The sequence below is a fragment of the Camelus ferus genome, chromosome 3 (assembly GCF_009834535.1).
Source record: "Camelus ferus isolate YT-003-E chromosome 3, BCGSAC_Cfer_1.0, whole genome shotgun sequence".
In the NCBI taxonomy this organism is placed as follows: Eukaryota; Metazoa; Chordata; class Mammalia; order Artiodactyla; family Camelidae; genus Camelus; species Camelus ferus.
Window position 1 is genome coordinate 6330529 of NC_045698.1, and position 19374 is coordinate 6349902.

Here is a 19374-nt window from a genome sequence, read left to right on the forward strand (position 1 = left end):
TCATTATCTGCTGTTTCATTCGAATATTTACATTTTTATGTTATTTCATTTCCCCCCTTTTTTATTGAAGTATAGTTGACTTACAATGTTTCATTAGTTTCAGATATACAGCAAAGTGATTCCGTTTATATATATATGTGCCTTATATATATATATACACACACATACTTCTTTTTCAGATTTCTTTCCATTTTAGGTTATTACAAGATATCGAATATAGTTCCCTGTGCTCTACAGTGCGTCTTTGTTGTTTATCTATTTTATATATACATATAGTAGTGTGTATCTGTTAAAATCCAAATTTATCCCTCCCCTTCCCCCTCTGGTAACTGCCATAAGATTGATTTCTATGTCTGTGAGTCTATTTATGTTTTGTAAATAAGTTCATTTGTATCATTTTTTTTTTAGATTCCAAATATACATGATATCATATGATGTTTGTGTCTGAGTTACTTCACTTAGAATGACCATCTCCAGGTCCATCCATGCTGCTGCGAATGGTATTATTCCATTCTCTTTAATGGCTGAGTAAACTAAACATTTTGAAATTTTACTGGCTTTCCTGCATTCTTAAAGCTCTGAAAGTCACGGATGCGTTAAAAATTCCATTGTAGATACACCACAGCTTCTTTATCCAGTCCTCTGTCAGCGGACATTTAGGTGGCTTCCATGTCTTGGCTATTGTAAATAGTGCTGCTATGAACACTGGGGAGAATTACCTTTTCAAATTTCGTCTTCCGGATATATGCCCAAGAGTGGGACAAATTTCAACCAGTCTTAATAAATTATGTACTTGGCTGTGTTTTTAAGCATGTCAACAACGGGCCTTCCTGCTTCCCTGTCGCCTTCTACAGCAGTCCTGTGAAATCACACGCCAGAATATATGACCAGGTGACCCTCTGCAAGGGGGGTCAGAGGGAAATAGAAATTGCCAGGTTAGTCTGGCCCTTTATGTCTGGGTTTCACTCGCAACTCACCCTGGGAGAGTGTGCTCAGGGGCTAAGCCCTCACTGGCTCCTAACTGCGGACGCTCTGCAATTTCAAGGCAGTACTGTCTGTCTGAGCCCCTTACTCCCTCCCCGACTAGCACAAGCTTCCGAGAGCAGTACCACTTGTTAAGCTCGCAATTGGGCCGCGGTGTCTTTTTTGGTCACAAACAATGGGAGTTGTAAGTTAGTAACCTTGGCAACTCTGCTTGTGGAAGGATTTTTATTAATTTATGGATAAAATAGCCACACAATAGACCAGCCACTGGTTCCTCATTCTCTAGTCCTTTTCACACACCTGATTTTTCCCAAATTCTAAACTAAACATTTTTGAAATTTTATTGGCTCTCCTGCATCACTAGTATCTTAAAGCCCTGGAAGTCACAGATGCACTTCATGATGCATTAAAAATTAAGATTTTAATTTTGCCCATGACTGCTCATTCTCATTTTGCATTTAAAAGTGAATTAATAACCCAAGAACTATTTCTCCATAAATTATCCATTTTTCCACAAACCTAGTCTCCTTGAAGAGAACTGTCGTACACGGCTCTTCATAGACTAGATCCTCAATACCATTACCATGCTCCTTGCCCTAGTTCCTGATGCTACGAATTGTGTTCGGTTCTGGTTCAGTCCATGCTGGTGCCTCACTGCAACCTCTGTCAGCCTGAACCAACCAGAGCCCTGCTAGAACTAGTTTCTTCTTGGTTTGCTCTAAGTGATTGTTCCTTTGCTGGGCCATACTGGAATAATGGAAACTTTTGTGGCACAGGAGAAACTGTGCATGTGTTGAGTCTTCCCTAAGATTATTTTTTATCCCAAGAAAAAGCTAGAGAAACCATTAAGGAAGAGTAATGATAATGAGCTGCAAAGGGCATCACTTTGGCTCATCACAGGATTAAGCAAACTAGCACATGAAGACAAAGAAAAATCATATAGCAAACCCCTATAGGTTCCTGGGTCTCTTAACTTTGATAGAACGTGGGAAGGACGTTTGTGTGGTCTCCGTGATCCTCACTTCATGGAGTTCATACCTTGTGTAATCCCCTCCCACCTTGGTGTGGGTGGGACCTGAGATTTGCTTCTAACCAATAGGATATGGTAAAGATGACAGGCTGTCACTTCCATGATTATGTTACATAACATTGTAATGTCCTTCTTTCAAGAAACTCCCTCCCTTTCTGGCTCTGAGGAAGTGATCAGTTCAATGGGAAAGATCCAGATAGCAAAGAATTGAGGGCAGCTTCCCGTTAACAACTTCAGTCCAACAGCACAGAAGGAACTGAATGTGGCTGACAACCACAGGATTTAGGAAGCTGACCCCTCTCCAATCGAGCCTCAGATGAGACCATGACCATGGTCTGCACCTTGGTGCAGCCTTGGGAGATCCTGAAGCAAAGGACCCGGGTAACCTGTGTCCAGACTATGCACTCACAGAAACTACGAGCCAATAAACATGTGGTGCTTTAAGCACCTGAGTTTGGGGTAATATTATTACGAATGACAACTAAAACAGATCTCGGTACCTAGACGTGTGGCACTACTGTAAGAAATAGCTAAGAATCTGAAAGAGACCTTGGGACTAGAGAATGAGTAGAAATCAGCAGAATTTTGAGGAGCATGGTAGAGAAAACCTAAATCACCTTGAACAGACTGTTAGTATAAATGCAGACTTTGAGGATGCTGCCACCGAGGGTTTAGAAGGAGATAGAATTAAAGAACTTAAACTCAACAAGAAAGCCAACCCTATTAGAAAATGGGCAAAGGCTTAGGCATTTTCAAAAAAGATATACAGATGGCCAATAAGCATATAAGAAGATGCTCAACATTTTTCCTCCTTAGAGAAATGTAAATCAAAACCACAGTGAGACAGAACTTTATATATACTAGGATGGTTCTAATTAAAAAGAAAAAGAAAAATAACAAGTGTTGGAAAGGCTGCAGGGAAACCAGAACCCTTGTACATTGCTGGTAGGGTTGTAAATGGTGAAGCCACTGTAGAAAAACAGTTTGATGGTGGCTCTAGATGCCAACCGTAGAATTAATATATGACTTAGCAATTCTCTACATATATACAAAAGAATTGAAACAAGGACTTGAAGAGATAATTGCATGCCAATGTTCACTGCAGCACCATTCATAGTAGCCAAAAGGTGGAAATAACCTAAATGTCAACTGACAGGTACATGGATAAACACAGCATGATACAGCCATGCAGAATACTATTCAGCCTTAAAAAGGAATGAAGTTCTGACACATGCTACAGCATGAATGAACAATATGCTCCACAATATGGCAAACATTGTATGATTCTACTTATATGAAATCTCTTGAATAGTACAATTTATATATTAGAGGTTGCCAGGGGCTGGAAGGAAGAAATAAAAAGGGTTATTGCTTAATGCTTACAGAGTTTCTGTTTGGGGTGATGCAAATGTTTTGGAAATAGTGTTACGGCTGCACAATACGGCAAATGCAATTAATATCACTGAATTAAACACCGAAAAGTGGTTAAATGGCAAATCTTATGTAATCTATATGTCTAACAGAATACAAAATTAAAAGGAAATAGGAGCATATTATTAGAAACTGGAAGAGGGGAGAACCTTATTACATACTGAGGAAAGCTTCCAAAATTGTCACTGCAATTATATAGAAAGCAAAACATGTAAGTGTGAAGTGAGTTACACAGCAAAAGAAGTTTCCAAGCAAACTGTTAGAGGTGCTGCCTACAGTAAAATGTGGAAGGAAAAAATCTGAAGGAAGATATATCAATCAGAAGGAAATAGGCCTGGATGGTTTTGGAAATTCTTGGCCTCTCCCGATGGCAAAAGATGCTGAAATAAAGAAACAGCTTCTGAGTACTGTGGGCAAGGCCGACATAGAGTAAAACGCTGAGGATGTGGCTGTACAACCTTTTGTTAAAACCCCAGAAAGATCAAAAGATCAGACTAGCATTCAGTCCCACAAGGACTCCTTTCAAAAGGTCAAGAGTAAGAGTCATAAACCCTCTCAATCACAAGCAAGCTGGAGGGTGTTTTTCCTCAGCCATCTCAGCAGGATCCCCAGGTAGAGAAGGGCTTTCTCAAAAAGGTCTGTGGGTACAGATTTGTTCAGTGGAGTAAACCCCAAGAAAATTCAGGGAAGACTAATAGAGTTTATTTCAGCAAAAATACCACAAGCTTACGCTGAAATCTATGGAGAAATTACAAATGAAATGAGGCTGTTGGAAATCCCAAATTCTACTGGCAGGAAGCAGGCTGATAAAACTGCCCAGCTGCAAGCACCTGCCACCTTTCATGAAAAAGGAAGGATGATTCAGGAAGCAGAAGTGAGAGCCCAGAAGGCAGAGCTAAGAACTGTGGAGAGCTCTGCCCAAGCCTTGAAAGTTAACCAGGCAACTCAAACACCTGTCTGAAGAGATTTCAGACTTTCTATAGAACAGTGATTCCTCTGTACTTTTCAATTTCCCCCTTTTTGAACAGAACATCTATCGCTGCTGCCCTTTCCCCATCCCGTATGTGTAAGCTGGGTGTGTTCGTGGCAGGTAACATGTCTCTCATTTTAAAGATGGACCGAAAGAACTGGCACAAAACCAGACACACAGACCAATGGAACACGATAGAAAGTCCAGGATAAACCCATGCACTTATGGTCAGTTAATCTATGACAAAGGAGGCAAGAATATACAATGTAGAAAAGACAGTCTCTTCAATAAGTCGTGCTGGGAAAACTGGACAGTTACCTGTTAAAAAGAATGAAATTAGAACATTGTCTAACACCACATACAAAAATAAACTCAAAATGGATTAAAGACCTAAGTGTAAGCCTGGATACTATAAAGCTCCTAGAGAAAAACAGGCAGAAAACTCTTTGACATAAATTGCAGCAATATTTTTTTTGAACCAGCTCCTAGAGTAAGTAATAAAAGCAAAAATAAACAAATGGGACTTGATTAAACCTTAAAAGCTTTTGCAAAACTAAGAATACCATCAACAAAACAAAAAGACAACCTACAAAATGGGAGAAAATATTTGCAAATGATGCAACTGACAAGGGACTAATTTCCAAAATATACAAACAGCTTATCCAGCTGAATATCAAAAAAACAAATAACAACAACAACAACAAAAAACCAAGCAACCCAATCGAAAAATGGGCAGAAGACCTAAATAGACATCTCTCCAAAGAACATATCCAGATGGCCAACAGGCACATGAAAAGATGCTCAACATTGCTAACTGTTAGAGAAATGCAAATCAAAACTACAATGAGGTGTCACCTCACACCTGTCAGAATGGCCATCATTAAGAAGTTCACAAATAATAAATGCTGGAGAAGGTGTGGAGAAAAAGGAATCCTCCTACACTGTTGGTGGGAATGTAAAAAGGTACAACCACTGTGGAGGACAATATGGAGGTTCCTTAAAAAACTAAAAATAAACCGAGCATGTGATCCAGCAACCCCACTCCTAGGCATATATCTAGAGAAAAATGTAATTCGAAAAGACAAATGCACCCCAACATTCAGAGAAGCACAATTTACAATAGCCAGGACATGGAAACAACTTAAATGTTCATTGACAGATGACTGGATAAAGATGCTGTTGTATACATACATATTGGAATACTATTCAGCCATTAAAAAGAAGAACAACTGAGTGCTGATAACAACCACACAATCTTGGAAGTCAATCCGTGCCCAGTTGAGGCTCAGATGAGACCACAGCTCTGGCTAAGCAGAGAACCCAGGTGAGTCATACAGGGCCTCCCGGTCCACTGAGACTGTGAGAGGATACATAAGTGTTGTTTTAAGCCACTCCGTTTGTGGAACTATTGTTACACAGCAGGAGAAAATGAATATAGACAATGACATTTGCATTTTGATAATATTTACAGAGGGGTCCATTGCTTCAACTTTATTGGTGGCTTCTTTGGGAATCAGTGCTTCTATTTAGTTTCTGTTACTCAAGAAAATAATTTTCCAGGAAATTTTACAACAGAAAAACAAAATGCCCATACCTTTGTAAGTACACATAGACAATAAGTTAGATATTTTCTTTATCCATTATTTAGAAAAAAATAATGTGAATATTTCTGAGATTTGTTTCAATAGAGCTTTCATTGAGTTATTTCATAAATTGGAGATTTTGTCCCAAATGAAAAGTCATTAACTATAATCCTAGCGTTAACTTAGGGACTTTTTCGGGAGAGTCAGTTTATTCATTTGCGGCCACTCGGGAGTTCCTCAGGGTTGCTGATGTTTAATAAGCCCGATGGGATTTTACTAGTGATTATGTGTGTCTAATCCTTGGTCTTTTGTACCTGCTCATGGAGACCAGGGTCTCCTTTAATCTTGAGTTTGGTTCCCCAAAATCCCTTTTTGTCAGAATCAGGATGGTATTCCTTTATGTCACTTAGGTAGAGAGACGTCCTACATCACATGGCAAAGGAACCTAAAAAGTCTTTTGCTTGTAAAGATCAAGCAAGAGATATCAAGTATTTGTTTTTCCTAGTTTTCATTAACTTCTTGGTAGCCCCCTAGAAACGCTGTTTAGAAGGGAGCCTTCAAGGGGGACACAGTCCCTGTTCTTAACATCCATGCATCTATTACTTAAGTTCAAATATTTCCTCACTAAGCAATATTCATCTAGCCCAAATGAGTGTTTCTTCTGTTAAAAAAAAAAAAGAACATTTTAAGTGGGAGTCCCCCAAACACATTCGTCATCCTATTCTTTTTCTGAAAATGAAGCCTTATGAACACTTGTAAATGGACACAGAACATGTATCTATGTTAACCACAGAATAAACCAGCTTCTTCCTGTGTGCTCCTGGGAAAGGTGATAACACATGTTAGGCTTTAGGAGGTGTGGTGATTCTAGGGGCGACTTTGCACTGATGGAGGTGACTTTGCCTGAATGGGCTTTATTATGTGACAACGTATAGCATTTTAAAACTTCCAATCAATTTGAAACCTTACAATGCCAAAAAATAGCAGGGAGACGACTTTCCCATAATCAGCTTTCCCACTTATCAACTGGTGTCAGATTAGAAATGACAGACGTGCACAAGACTGTCGCCGGGGACCACTTTAAAAACAACCAGCCCTGCTTTGTAAAAATCATCCTGCATTTTCCTTTGAATCAAAAGAATGAAATCTTAATTGGTAATTTAAGAACACAGTGGAGAAAGGAAGAAACAATTCTCTGCAGTTAGTTGCAGGCTATAATAAATAATAAAGAATTATCTATACACTAAGCCTGTTGGTTTTTGTCTATATAAATATTAATCATGTAGCAAATAATTGCATACAGCATTTTTATGAGGCCCCCACTGAACCCATTTCACTGGATACAAGCCTTACTACATTTTAATTAAAAGGTATTGAAAGTCATTTTGCTTCACGTGGATCAATAAGATAAGTTTATATGAGGACGAAGAGTAAGAGTCCAGAAAGTGATTTGAAATTCACCTACTTGGATTTTATCCCAACAACCATATACGGGAATGTACTTTAAATACACAAGAGAAGAACCAATGATCACAACTGTAGATTTTATGAAGCCAAAACCAAATGTCTGCATCTATGAAAAGCAAGAAATTGTCAAATATGAGACCACGGAAATGTCCGCATGGCGTGCTGAAAGCTTAAAATACACGGACAAGGATCCCCCACCCCGGGTCATCCTGCAGCTTCACTGAGGGTTAAAAGACAAGTTAAGAGACAAGTGTGTAGCTGTAAATGTAACCAAAATACTGAGTACACCCTCACTTACGCACCACTTGCTTAATCTGGCTGTGACGGAAAACTTACCTCATTTGATCAGTACCATCTGGACCAGGACTGGCGCAGGCCCTACTTGGAATTGTAGGTTGGAGGGCGGTCCAGATGAATAAGCATTCTCCACCAGACTCACTTGCCTTGGGAGGGAACCCACTTGAGGTGCCCACTGTCCCTGGATCTCCAGTCCCTTGGGAACTGCTCAGCTGAGCAAAGCCTGCGGGCTCCCTGGCGGGCCAGTGATGCTGTCAGCCCCAAGCTTTGGTCAAAATTAAAGGATGTCAGGAAAAGAGGGGGGCCGTTCAGCTCAACAGAAAGGGATGCCACAGATAAGCTGAGCTGGATCCGAAAGGAAAACCGCCGGGAAACCGACCACGCTGGAATGACAGTGAGCGTGAGGATGGCGGTGCGGGCACAGAGAGCGGACGTACCTTTCCTCGCGGTTCTGGCCCACGCACACCCGGCCCCCATGCCGGGGCGTGGGGTTGCTGCAGGACCGCTGCCGCACCTGGAAGCCGATCCCACAGGTGGTGCTGCACGGAGACCACGAGGTCCAGGGGGTCCAGCCTCCATTCCTGGGGGAGGAAGCAACGCGGTCACTGGTCCGACCGGCTCGGAGCCCAACCCCCGTCTGCACCTACCCCCAAATTCACACATTCCCCTGCACAGACCATCGACAGCAGGCTGTGAAGGAGAGGGGAACAGACAGCCATGGGAATAAATGCACTGTGTTGCAGGAACCTCTGTCACTGTGAGGTTCCCCCCACTAGCTACCTGATTTTAGAGTCAAAACAGAAAATTTAAGGGTCAAGTTTTAAGTGCACTGTAAATAATTTAAAATGGGCTATATCAGAATTATATTAATTAAGAAAGTTGTTTCTTAATTAATGAAAATGTTCAACTAATGAATTTAATAATGCTATTTCACCGAAAACCAGGGACGAATCTCTGAAACTTTAGAGTTTGTGATTTTTTATTTGACTTGTACTCTATCAGTTATAATCTATGAAAAGTGCACTTTTGAGCAAACTAATCATTTAAATGCTTACTTTTAAACTCCACTGACATCAATGAAAATCAGTAACTCTCTTGATGGCACTTCTATTGACATAGAGCACCATAATGTTCAAAGCTTTAAACAAGCTTTATCACAAATGAAGAAAGGATATTTAAAATTCAGATTCTTGGAGTTTTTTTGAAATTTGATAAAGATATGAAGTATAAATAAGAAGTGCAAATTATTTATATCTTTATGTAAGTATATATAAAATAAGGTAGATATATTAAAATATAAAATTAAAAATTTAATGAACCACTTTTATAAAATAAGCTGCTACTAACAGCTAGAGAAAATTTTTTGTTCAATATCCTATTTTTTCCTTGAAATGTCTGCATGTAGAATATTTATAATTTCAATATCTCCCTTAGCAGTTTATCCCTGCTGTTAAAAAACAAACTGTAGGCATTTAAAAATTTAAAAATTTTAAAATATCTGTGAAATTCAGAGCCCAAACTCTCACACAGACAGTCTACTGCATTTAGAAGTTTTTTCTACTTCTCTAGTTACGTCTGCATTTCTAAATAGTTGTTAAATTCATCCATAGGATTTAGATTTCCACTGAAAAAATGCAACTCACATTAATTCTTATTTCATATATTTCTTTAAAAGCATGCAGGTCCATAGCTATGTCATTGAAACTCAAGGCATAAACAACAAATTGAATATGTAACTTCCAATATAATTTCAAATGAATGTTCCTCTAAGAAAATGCTTAGTATATTTCATATTTCCCTCCTTTATTTTCTGGAACAGAATAATAATCTAAAGAAAATATATAGTGATACTTTGATGTATGACATCATAACAAAGCTGCTTTATGGGAATTTAACCGAAATACCACAAGAGAAGCCAGATCCTCCCAAGTGGCTTCTGAAGATAACTAGTATCTTATACTCCATTATCTACACAATTTAAAAAAGTATCGAAGTAACTCAGTGAGCTCCATACAAAAAGAGCAATTTCAACATAAATAAAATAATACTTTTACTTTCAGAGTTTCTTAATATATGAAAAAAAAAAAAAAAACTTAGATGATGCAGGAAACACTCCCAAAACTTTTTGGAAATTCTTAATTTCCTAAACCTTTTAGCAAACGTGACATTTTATAATACAGTCTATTTACAATACATGGAATGTGTCGTAGACAGAGAGGTAGGTAAATGGAAGTATATGTAAATGACAGGAATATAAAAGGCGAGGAAATAAGTGAGTGCATTGTCCATGTTTGTTTATTCTGTGGAGCTGGGTCTGCACGCCTGTAAATGCAAATTAGAGGCAGGCGTGGTAGCAGGCAACCAAAGCAGCAGCAAAAGGTAAGCATACATCAGCAGATGGATCATGTTTGTGGTTAGGTCAGTCCAAAATAACCCACTTATGCATTTAAAGTATCACTAAAACAGGTTCACTTATTTGATTTATAGTCTGAAAATAACCACTAATTGTGGTCTGTGTAGTGAATGACATTCCAACTAAAACCAGAGCTGAGGAGGTATCAGTAAAGGAGTCCCAGTAATGCACTTGGTAGTCCTTTTTTCCGTTAAACAATATAAAGAAGAATATTAGTCATTTATTACGCTCGTCCAGCAATAACAGTTCTGTAGCTTTTATAAGGTTTCTGCCACAGGCATCCACGGAAATTATTAGTTTTATAGAAATAATGCAGTGCATAATGCAATATTGAGATGCTTTTGTTTTCTGTAATAACGCAGATAACTGAATCTCTGTAGCCTTGATGGGATAGGTGATCTGGGCTGGCCTGTTTGGAAAACGTGAACAGAGGGCAAAATCTGCCCCTGCACCTTGCCTTTTCTTATCTGACCCATCTTCTCCTCTTGGGCAGGCAGTGCCCTCACTCCCTGGGTTGCCATACAGTGCGGTCACCCAATGTGATTTTCAGGATTAGTGACAACATAGGCAATTCGCCCAAAGATCTTTGCATTCTATACAGGCTCCTGGGAAGAAAATACTGCTTAAAAAGAATTCTACATTAAGTGAAGAGAATTTGAAGACCAATCTGAGAAGCTTTCCTGGTGCTTGTTTTGAAATATAAAATATTACTGTGGTCATGGTGCTGGGAAAGGAGGAGCACGGAAAGGAGGAGCAATCTGAGAACAGTTGTTAAAAAAAAAAACAAACAACAAGAACACAATACACAGAGGAGACAGGAAACCTACTCCATGGACCACAGCATTTGACCTGTTCTCCTGGTCAGCCAGGAGCTGCTATTAGTTGAGTGGGGGGGGGCCTGAGCTCAGATACCCCAGCACAGAGAGGAGCTCTTTGAATAAGGATGTGGCTTCTATCTCCCATCTACTGTCAAAGTGCACAGTCGTGGACGCTGTGGCCGGCCTTTCTCCAGATGCTGCGGGTGTTGGTGGTCCTGACTCTCAGCTGAGAGGCTCTAACACCATCGAGGGTCCTGCCATGGGCTGAAGTCCTGACTGGACACAGCTCAGCCCTCCCGACCCCGCTGCGGATGCTCAGGGCCTTCTCCAATTCACATTCTGCACACAAACAATCTCCCTGTCAGGGTGGCACTCCTGGCCAACCCATGATGGGCACAGGCTTTGCTCCTAGAGAAAAGTCCCATTAGGGAAGGTGTGGGTCAGAAACACAGAAAGATTAATTTTATTTATTTTTTATTATTTTATTTTATTTTATTTTAACTTTTAATTAATTTTTTTTACTGATTTTATTTAGGTGACTAAGTCCTATCAAGCCTCCAAGCCGTCCCTTGATGTTCTGCCTTTCTACTTAGCTAGATTTAGTCCCTCCCTCCCTCCCTAAGAATTAGAATTCAGAAGTGATGTACACATCCATGTGTTCACTTTAAGTATAAAATTAAACCAGATCTTTCCGATCGATAGTAAGTCTGACGTGGCCCTGGCTTGATAATAAAGTCTGGCTTAGCTAATTACTTCATATTGTGATTTCTTTTCATAAATCGAATGCCTTTAATCTGCTGCTCCAAGGGAGTGAGAAAACAAATTTAAATGATGTGATACGATAAACAGAGTTTAATCAAAGACACTATATCTGCAAAATGGATTGAATTAGCAATATTTTGAATTTCTCAACACTTTCTGAGTATATTGGATTAAACAATAACAGTAATAAGTAAAAAAGAACAGGCTTCATTTAGAGTCATTAGACCAGCATTTGCAAAGCCTTTCTGAAGCGCTCTGCACACGCTGAGGAGGAACCTGACAAGAGGGACCGAGCAAAAAGAAATGGGCTTGCGGGTTAGGTGGTTTCCAGTTCTTTCCTTCCAACAAAATTGAGGCCAACATACACAGATTATCAACTGACACAGGGCATTAAAACAGTGTTTGATGTGAGATTGCCCTACTGTTGGCAGGTAACTTCGAAGGGACATGTAGATTAATGGCCCTTTGCTGCTAGAAGACAAAATGGTTGTTGTGGACTGGCCTAATCCACTTGGCTCCGCACCACTGTCCCTCTGCTTTGACAGCATCAGTGGCTCCAATGGTTAGAAGCAAGTGAGCAGGAGGGGCCCTACCTCCTGGCCTCGCCACGAGCTGGTTCGTAAGGATGAAGGCAAATCTCAGCTCAGAACACAATCTGGGACAGGGCCTGCTTTTGTAAATGATGGAGCCCCAGGCTCCTCCCCCTCAGGAGTGTTAAACGTGCACTCGTGAGAGTCTCGTAAAGCAGGCGTGATGCTTCCGGCCGCTGAGCAGCCAGCTTTGAGTCAGACCAGGGAAAGGCATCCTCCAGGGAGCGGCTATCACTGCAGACACGGTACCCAAGTCATGCAAGGGCGGAGATGGACGCACAGCGAATCAGCTCAACCACGCTTGGATGCCTCCTAATTCTTCCACCGAAAACTACCCTTAACAGCCCCTTAGACCTGACGGGGACCCTCTCATGCAGATTTGGAAAGTATATGCACCATTAGAAGCAGGCGCCTCTGGGTGTGAGCGCCATATAGGGTAGTTTGGGTGGTTTCAGAAGCTGCCCCAGAGTCGGTATTCCCAAACCTGTAAAGGACAGATGGAGGGCAGCAGCTAAAGCTCACGTGCCACACGGGTACCTGGCACTGTGACGGCACAGCCGTCATTCAGGGTTTGTACCGGGACACTGTGATTTCTGGGTGCAGTGGTCTTCATAGCAAGTTACTCACCTGCCCCCTAAAAGAATGTTGATAAAAACTAGATACCCCTCAACTACTTGTAAGCTTGCATCTATTTTTTTCTTTAAAAGTTGCAAAGACATAATTTCTGTAACATCACTATTTAAATGTGTGAATGGAATTTAAACACAGTGATTTGATAACCACCTTCTCATTTAAAAAAATTGATGAACAAGGATCTAATTTAACTTTCAGAAATTTTATGTTTTTCCCTCTTCTCTTTCACATCATGCACACTTGAAAATACTCTTCCTAATCTAACAATGAGCAGACGAACAGATTTAGATTTAGCTAAATGTACAAATAGCTTTAGAATCCAATTTGTAATTTAAAATCTCCTTCCATAGGTCACGTGATTTTTAAGTGGTAAATGGCCCCTTCTGCCACCTTTTTCTTGAAGGTGGAAGGCATATATTGGAAGCGATTTCCCAAGCTTCTCCACAGGCTGAGAGTAAAGGACGGCTGAGTGCTGGGGGGGACACACCTGGAACAGTTAGCGATCTCCACGCGGGGGCCCTCGCACTGCCAGCCGCCACACTGGGGGGCCGGGCTGTCGCAGGAGCGGGTGCGACACAGGCAGGATCCCACGGCGCTGCCATCAGTGTGCGTGCAGGGCGTCCACGGAGACCACGAGCCAAAGCGCCCGTCCACGGTGAGATTCCTGGTCTGGGAAGCAGATAGAGGGAGGATGTCAGAGGGGTTAAGGCTGCACACACAATAGAGAAAAAATGAAAGGTCTCCCACAAGACCATCGGAACTCACTTAGGATACTTCATACTACAATGAAAAAGAGACGAACGGGGAAGTATTTCAGACTAAAGCAGCAGATGTCTTTGGTGGAGACAGCGATGGGAGGGAGAGGAAAAAAGGGAGGCAGAGGAGAGGAGGAGGCAGAAGAAAAGAAGGAGGAGGAAGAGGAGGAGGAGGATGGGGAAGGGAAGGAAGGATGCTAATGACTTGTCAATCAAGTGATGGCAGGACTGTCCACTCACGGAAGAAACCCAAGGAACAGGAAGAGTTGCAGTGAAAAAGCACAGACGTACAACTCTGTGAATTTTTACATACCTTAAAAAAATGAAAGATTCATCAACTAGTTTTATTTAAGACCTGGCTTAGCCTCAACAGTCACCTCCAACTGATTTATAATTTATAACATATTAAAACAGTGCCTATTCAGCGACGGGAACTCTACCAGCTGTTAGCCGGCAAGGAGGAACTAGATCCCCAGTTATTACTGCAAGTAAACGCAGTGATGGAGCTCGGGGCAGGGCTGTGGGAGCAGACGGGCCTCTGGGCGAGCTCGTGGGGTCTGGAAGGACAGGGAGGGGCCCGTGCTGGGTCCTGCAGGGTGCTGTAGGCCCCAGGAAGGAGTCAGCCGGGGTTGTCGAGGCCAAGGGCACTGCAGCTGTCACGTGTTGAGGACACCCAGACTGTCCTGTCACTAAGGGAGGGGGTTGGGTGGTGCAGAGGAAGCCAAGCTGAGAACTGAACCAGGAGTCATAGCAGGGTCAGAGGAGGGGGCCTGGATACCCTGTGACTGTGACACGGAAGCCCTGAGGGCCCGGGGAAGAAGGGACGGGCCTCACCAGCAGTCCCCTGGCCCCTGGCGACTAGTGCTGATGGAACAGGGGGCATCATCACCTCAAATGTGACAAGAGGATCTTCTCGGGGGCTGCAGGGTGTTCTTAAGACTCAAGACTCATGGGACCCAGCCTCCAGATCACCCGGCCCCAAAAAGGAATCTCCCCTCTGAAAGGGGACAGCAGAAGACCTAAGGGCCAAACCTCCAACTTAACACAGGGACTTGTGCGTTTCTTAGCAAATACGACAAATGAAGAGCAGGATTACAAGTAGGTGACAAGCTTTCCCTTCACCCCTGCTGCCCCCACCGTCTCGCCCCACGCGTCCTGCCCTGGACGACTGCGGGGACTGAGGACTTGTCAGCCGCACAGGAGAGGACTCCACGGAGGAGACCGTCCATTCTTCGCAGGTTCAGAACAAAGCCGACACCACATGCGTGTGTGGACATCCAGGCGAGCTTCACCTCTGCTCCATCACGCCTCCAAACACGACAGGAAAGCGTGAACTTGTGTGTTCACGCCTCTGACACGGCCGCTCGCCTCTAGCTGCCACAGTTATGACCCTGTCCCTCCTTCCTTCTGATCAGCACTCCGAGGCTTCAGACCCACATGCCTGGCAGTTTCTATAAGAAGCCTTGATGACAGCGAGGGGATAGATTCCACGTGATTCTCCACATCCTCCCAGAGGGAGTGAATCTACAAAGGCAGATTTTTCCGAAGAGGAAAATATCCCCATTTCTAAGGTCCCTGTAACTCCTCCGTCCCACCGGGACAAAGATGCAGCTTCTACTCTGACCGTAAGGAGAACTTACTGTTTTCTTGGGCTCTTGTTGAGGGTAGGGAAGGGGTCAGTACACGGCCTCACTGGGATTTACGATGCTTCCAAATCCTCACGTGGTTTTAAGTCCAGACACCTGCCCGCGATGTAATGTTCTCACCGTAGGGAGCATCAGCCCCTTGCTCACGGAACCAGAGTCAGGAACAACAGTGATCACACCATGTATCTGTATGACTTTCACACAATCTAGGTCCACGCTCTTCACTAATCATACTGATCATTACTATTCCTCTGTGAGTGTGCTGTCTGGGGAGCCCTGCAGAGCCAGCCCCCCTCTACCTGCTACCTGCCCTATGGGGGTACGAGCCCCCCCGGTAATGAGGAGTGGTGAGAGGCTAGAGCTCAGAGGCCAAGGAAAACGGCACCTGAGTGCTTGTCAGGTGGTCGGTACAGGGACGACAGTCTAGTTAAGGCCCGTTAGACATAAAAGCATTGCATGGATCATACGGAAATGATGCTGAGTTCCATTTTGGCTTCACAGATGCAAATATGGTTCCATGTGCCTCCCTCACGGCATCCAAATGATGCTCTACCTCGGACAAGACCCAGATCTGCATGACAAGGAACTCAGTCCATGGCCTTCCCCGTGTACTTCTAGATGGAGGTGTTGGTTGGAAGGGGAAATCGGGGACAAGGATTCTCATGGAGGAATAAGAAGAAAGGAGGGCATTTTCACATAAACATTTCATGGCTTTTATGCAAATTACTGACAGGTTTGGCTCACTGGCTGGATTTATACAGGATATGAGGGATCCCACTGAACAAGTGACTGATGAACAGATGAACTGTGGAAAGAGGGGGTTTCAGGGCACGGGGCTGGACTGTGTCCCCACTGGTGCTGCTCTGGGTACGACATAGGGAGGGGCAAGTGCCTGTGTCTCTTGCACCCCAAACATGCACACACACACACACACACACACGTGCCACAGCACGTGGACAATAGCTCAAAGAGCTTAACAGGGAATTTTTAAAGCAACATGAAAAAACAACCAAAACAAACTGCCACCACTCACGTAGTTTAATGCACCATACTGATGCTAACATTTTACATGAAAAACTTCCTCCTCCTCTGAAGGCCTGCTTTTCTGTGGACTAGACTCCAGCCCAGCCCAGAAGGAGCCAGAAGCCTCTAGAATGTTGCTGGAGTGTCGGGGAAAGAGAGCCCCACAAGTTACGAAGTATAAAATAATGTGGCTTCATATTATCGGTGGGGGTCCCAGAGATGAAGATCTAGGTCCAAAGTACTTGCATTTATGATGATGCTGGAAGGACCGTGAAGAGGATGTAATGAAAACGCTTTGGGCAGAAGTGTGGGCTGTGTTAAGGGAACAAACAAGGGACGCTGAGGACGCAGGGACAGACAAGGTGGGGAGCTGGGACAGTGCTCGGCCTGTCGGCTTATTGCATGGAGGGGAGGACAGGTTGTGGGGGCCTGAGTGGAGGACAGAGCCTGGGCTGGAGCTGCCCAACAGGGGCTGTAACAGGGGCACGAGACCTGGCTGAAACTGCAACCTGAGCAGAAGGAGGGCAAGGAAGGCGTACCCCAGCCTCTCTCTTCCTGCCCAAGGTGTGCACAGCCTGGTTCCACCACCACCAGAGAGACCGGGGCGAGGGCGAGCAATCTGGAAGTGGGAAAGCTCAGGCTCAGATGCGGCCCAATTTGCTCAAAGTCACTGGTCATAAAAGACACAAGAATCCGTCTAAACAAGCTAAATCCAAAGCCTGTGATGTCAGCCACTTCATTCTTTGGTGTGATTCTTAGATCCTTCTTTGGTGAGAGTCTCATGGGAATCAGCTTTGTATACTTTTATCCCTGACTGTGTGATAGCAAAGTCCTCTTCACCAGGAAATAACAGACTTCCAAGAGCTGGCTACGGAAGATCCAACTTTTGTTAACAAGCGTAATCTCCAATCCTACGTTTATTCATGATCAAGTCATTAATTCACGACCGATCAAGGATGCAGATGTGTATGATGAGCACGGAGGTCCTTGGGGACATCCTAGGTCCTTCCTCCACCCCACCACCCTTCTCTTGTGACTAAATCAAAGTCCTATACTTTCTATTCAGATATTCTTCCAGAAGTTAAAAGATCTTCCTTTATTTCTTTTCAAAGTCTCATGTACTTTTGGTCGGAGACTAACAAAACAGGATGCTGGATACACCCCGTGGACAGACTGGCCTCGTGCTACGGCGCTGACTTCCTGTGACCCTTATGTCTCTCTGTGCAGGTGCGTTCCAGGAAGGGAAGGCGTGCCTTTGAAGAGGACTAAGCTGAGCACTGAGTGGCCTCCGCTGGGCTGGGCTGGGTGAACAGAGGCAATGTTTACTGCCTCTGAGTCCCAGTCCTTTGATCTATAAAATGGAAGCAACAGCGTTCATTCCAGGGGTTCATTATGAACTTTAAGTGAGGTAGTTCACTGGCAGGTGCCTCACAAGGCACTGAGCACATGGTCCAGACACACAATTAACCTTAGTTCCTTTCTCCTTCTTTTACAGTAGATTTCCTTACAAAATTCAGAAGTAATACTCACAGACTATCTGACTACCTGGTGACTAACAGGTCACCTGTCACTGAGTTCACCTGTCAGCCACCTGCGTTGGGGAGATGAGGCCACTGGGAATGGCACTGTCCTGTAAGTTAGGGGTAATGTCAGAAATACTGGGTTGAAGTCCTGATTTCTTTTCCAGTGTAATTTTAGAATCTTGTGTAAACCTTTCCGTCTCTGGTGTATCATGCTGCCATCTAAATAAAGGGCTTCCAGCTCAGTCACTGGGAAGAGTCCCCTTTCACTCTAAAGATGATGATGGCACAGCAGCCAGGGGAGAATCTGTTATTTTGAGACATGCAGGTGCTTATTTGGTCTCCTTATTTTGCTAGTTGCTGCACAGCGCATTTTGGAACAGGGACTCACTGTGTGGCGTGACATGCTCATCACCGTGACCGTGAATGACCCTCAGTCCGTGGGTGATTTTCATGCATCAGTAAAGCCCAGGGAGACTCTTAAGACCACACTAACCTTGATAAGCAACACCACAGGTTATGCAGGGCATAAATGTTACTTGAATTACTCTAGGTTTGTAAATTTAGATCTTGCTCGAACACCTCAGGTCTCTTATACCGAGAACAGTGCTTTTAATCACAATTACATAAGCAAAAAGAACATTAATCAATATGTCAGTCAACTGTTGTCCTGTCTCCCAGACAAGAGAAATCCATAAACATTGGAAATAGGGAACTTTTAGTGGAAAAGAGGTTGCCTTCTTTACTCTGGCCAATAAAATCAAGTCTTTCTTCCAGTCAAAAAATTAAAAAAAAATTATATAGAAGCAAATTACATTTTTTATAGCTTTGAAAAATACTTCTCTAAATCGGCTTTGTATTAATGCTAATCATTTCATCTAGCTTATTTCTTTCTAAGAGATTTTTAGGAAGGGGTGTATAATTAAAACAACAGTTGGGTAATATGGGATTTCGCATTTTCTATCTGGTAGCCTACATGAATCAGAAAAATACATGTTTTTCTTTCTTGTGTTTTTCTCAGAGTGACATAATTTATTGCCTGTTGTTGAATACTTTGCATAGTCTTATAAAAGCGTATCTTGATAGATGACAGATTACATTGCAGGAGATGATAGAGATGGTTTAGTAATGAAATCACCTTGTGCCAGAAAAAAAAAAAAAAGATCTTGTTATGTGTGTTTTAAGGACAGTGAATCAGAGCACACATCCCAGCCTTCTTTTTCAAGCAGATATGGTGGAGGCGCAGCCCTGAAATCAGGGCAGGTCCACATCGCCCTCTGACCTTCCTTCAGTTTATAAAGGAAACTATCATCTCAGTGGAAAGAAGCAACTTTAGTGATAACCCTCCAGTTGCTTCTTAAATATTGGGTCATTTCCATTTTGACTGCAGAACTACACAAGATGCCCTTGTAAACTAAGCGGGTGAGCGTGCATTTCCCGTTACGTAATTAA

The 19374-nt window shown here is 42.9% G+C and overlaps 1 protein-coding gene across 3 annotated transcripts in view; it reads right to left on the bottom strand.

The window, feature by feature from the left end:
• Positions 1–19374, bottom strand: part of SEMA5A (semaphorin 5A) — a 444249-nt gene that overhangs the window by 63787 nt on the left and 361088 nt on the right. For all 3 annotated transcript variants that reach the window (XM_032469911.1, XM_032469912.1, XM_032469908.1), the window contains 2 exons: positions 13466–13647; positions 8200–8343 (listed from right to left, as the gene is read on the bottom strand). In XM_032469911.1, coding sequence (XP_032325802.1) covers positions 8200–8343; positions 13466–13647 — 326 coding nt within the window. The remainder of the gene's footprint in view (positions 1–8199; positions 8344–13465; positions 13648–19374) is intronic.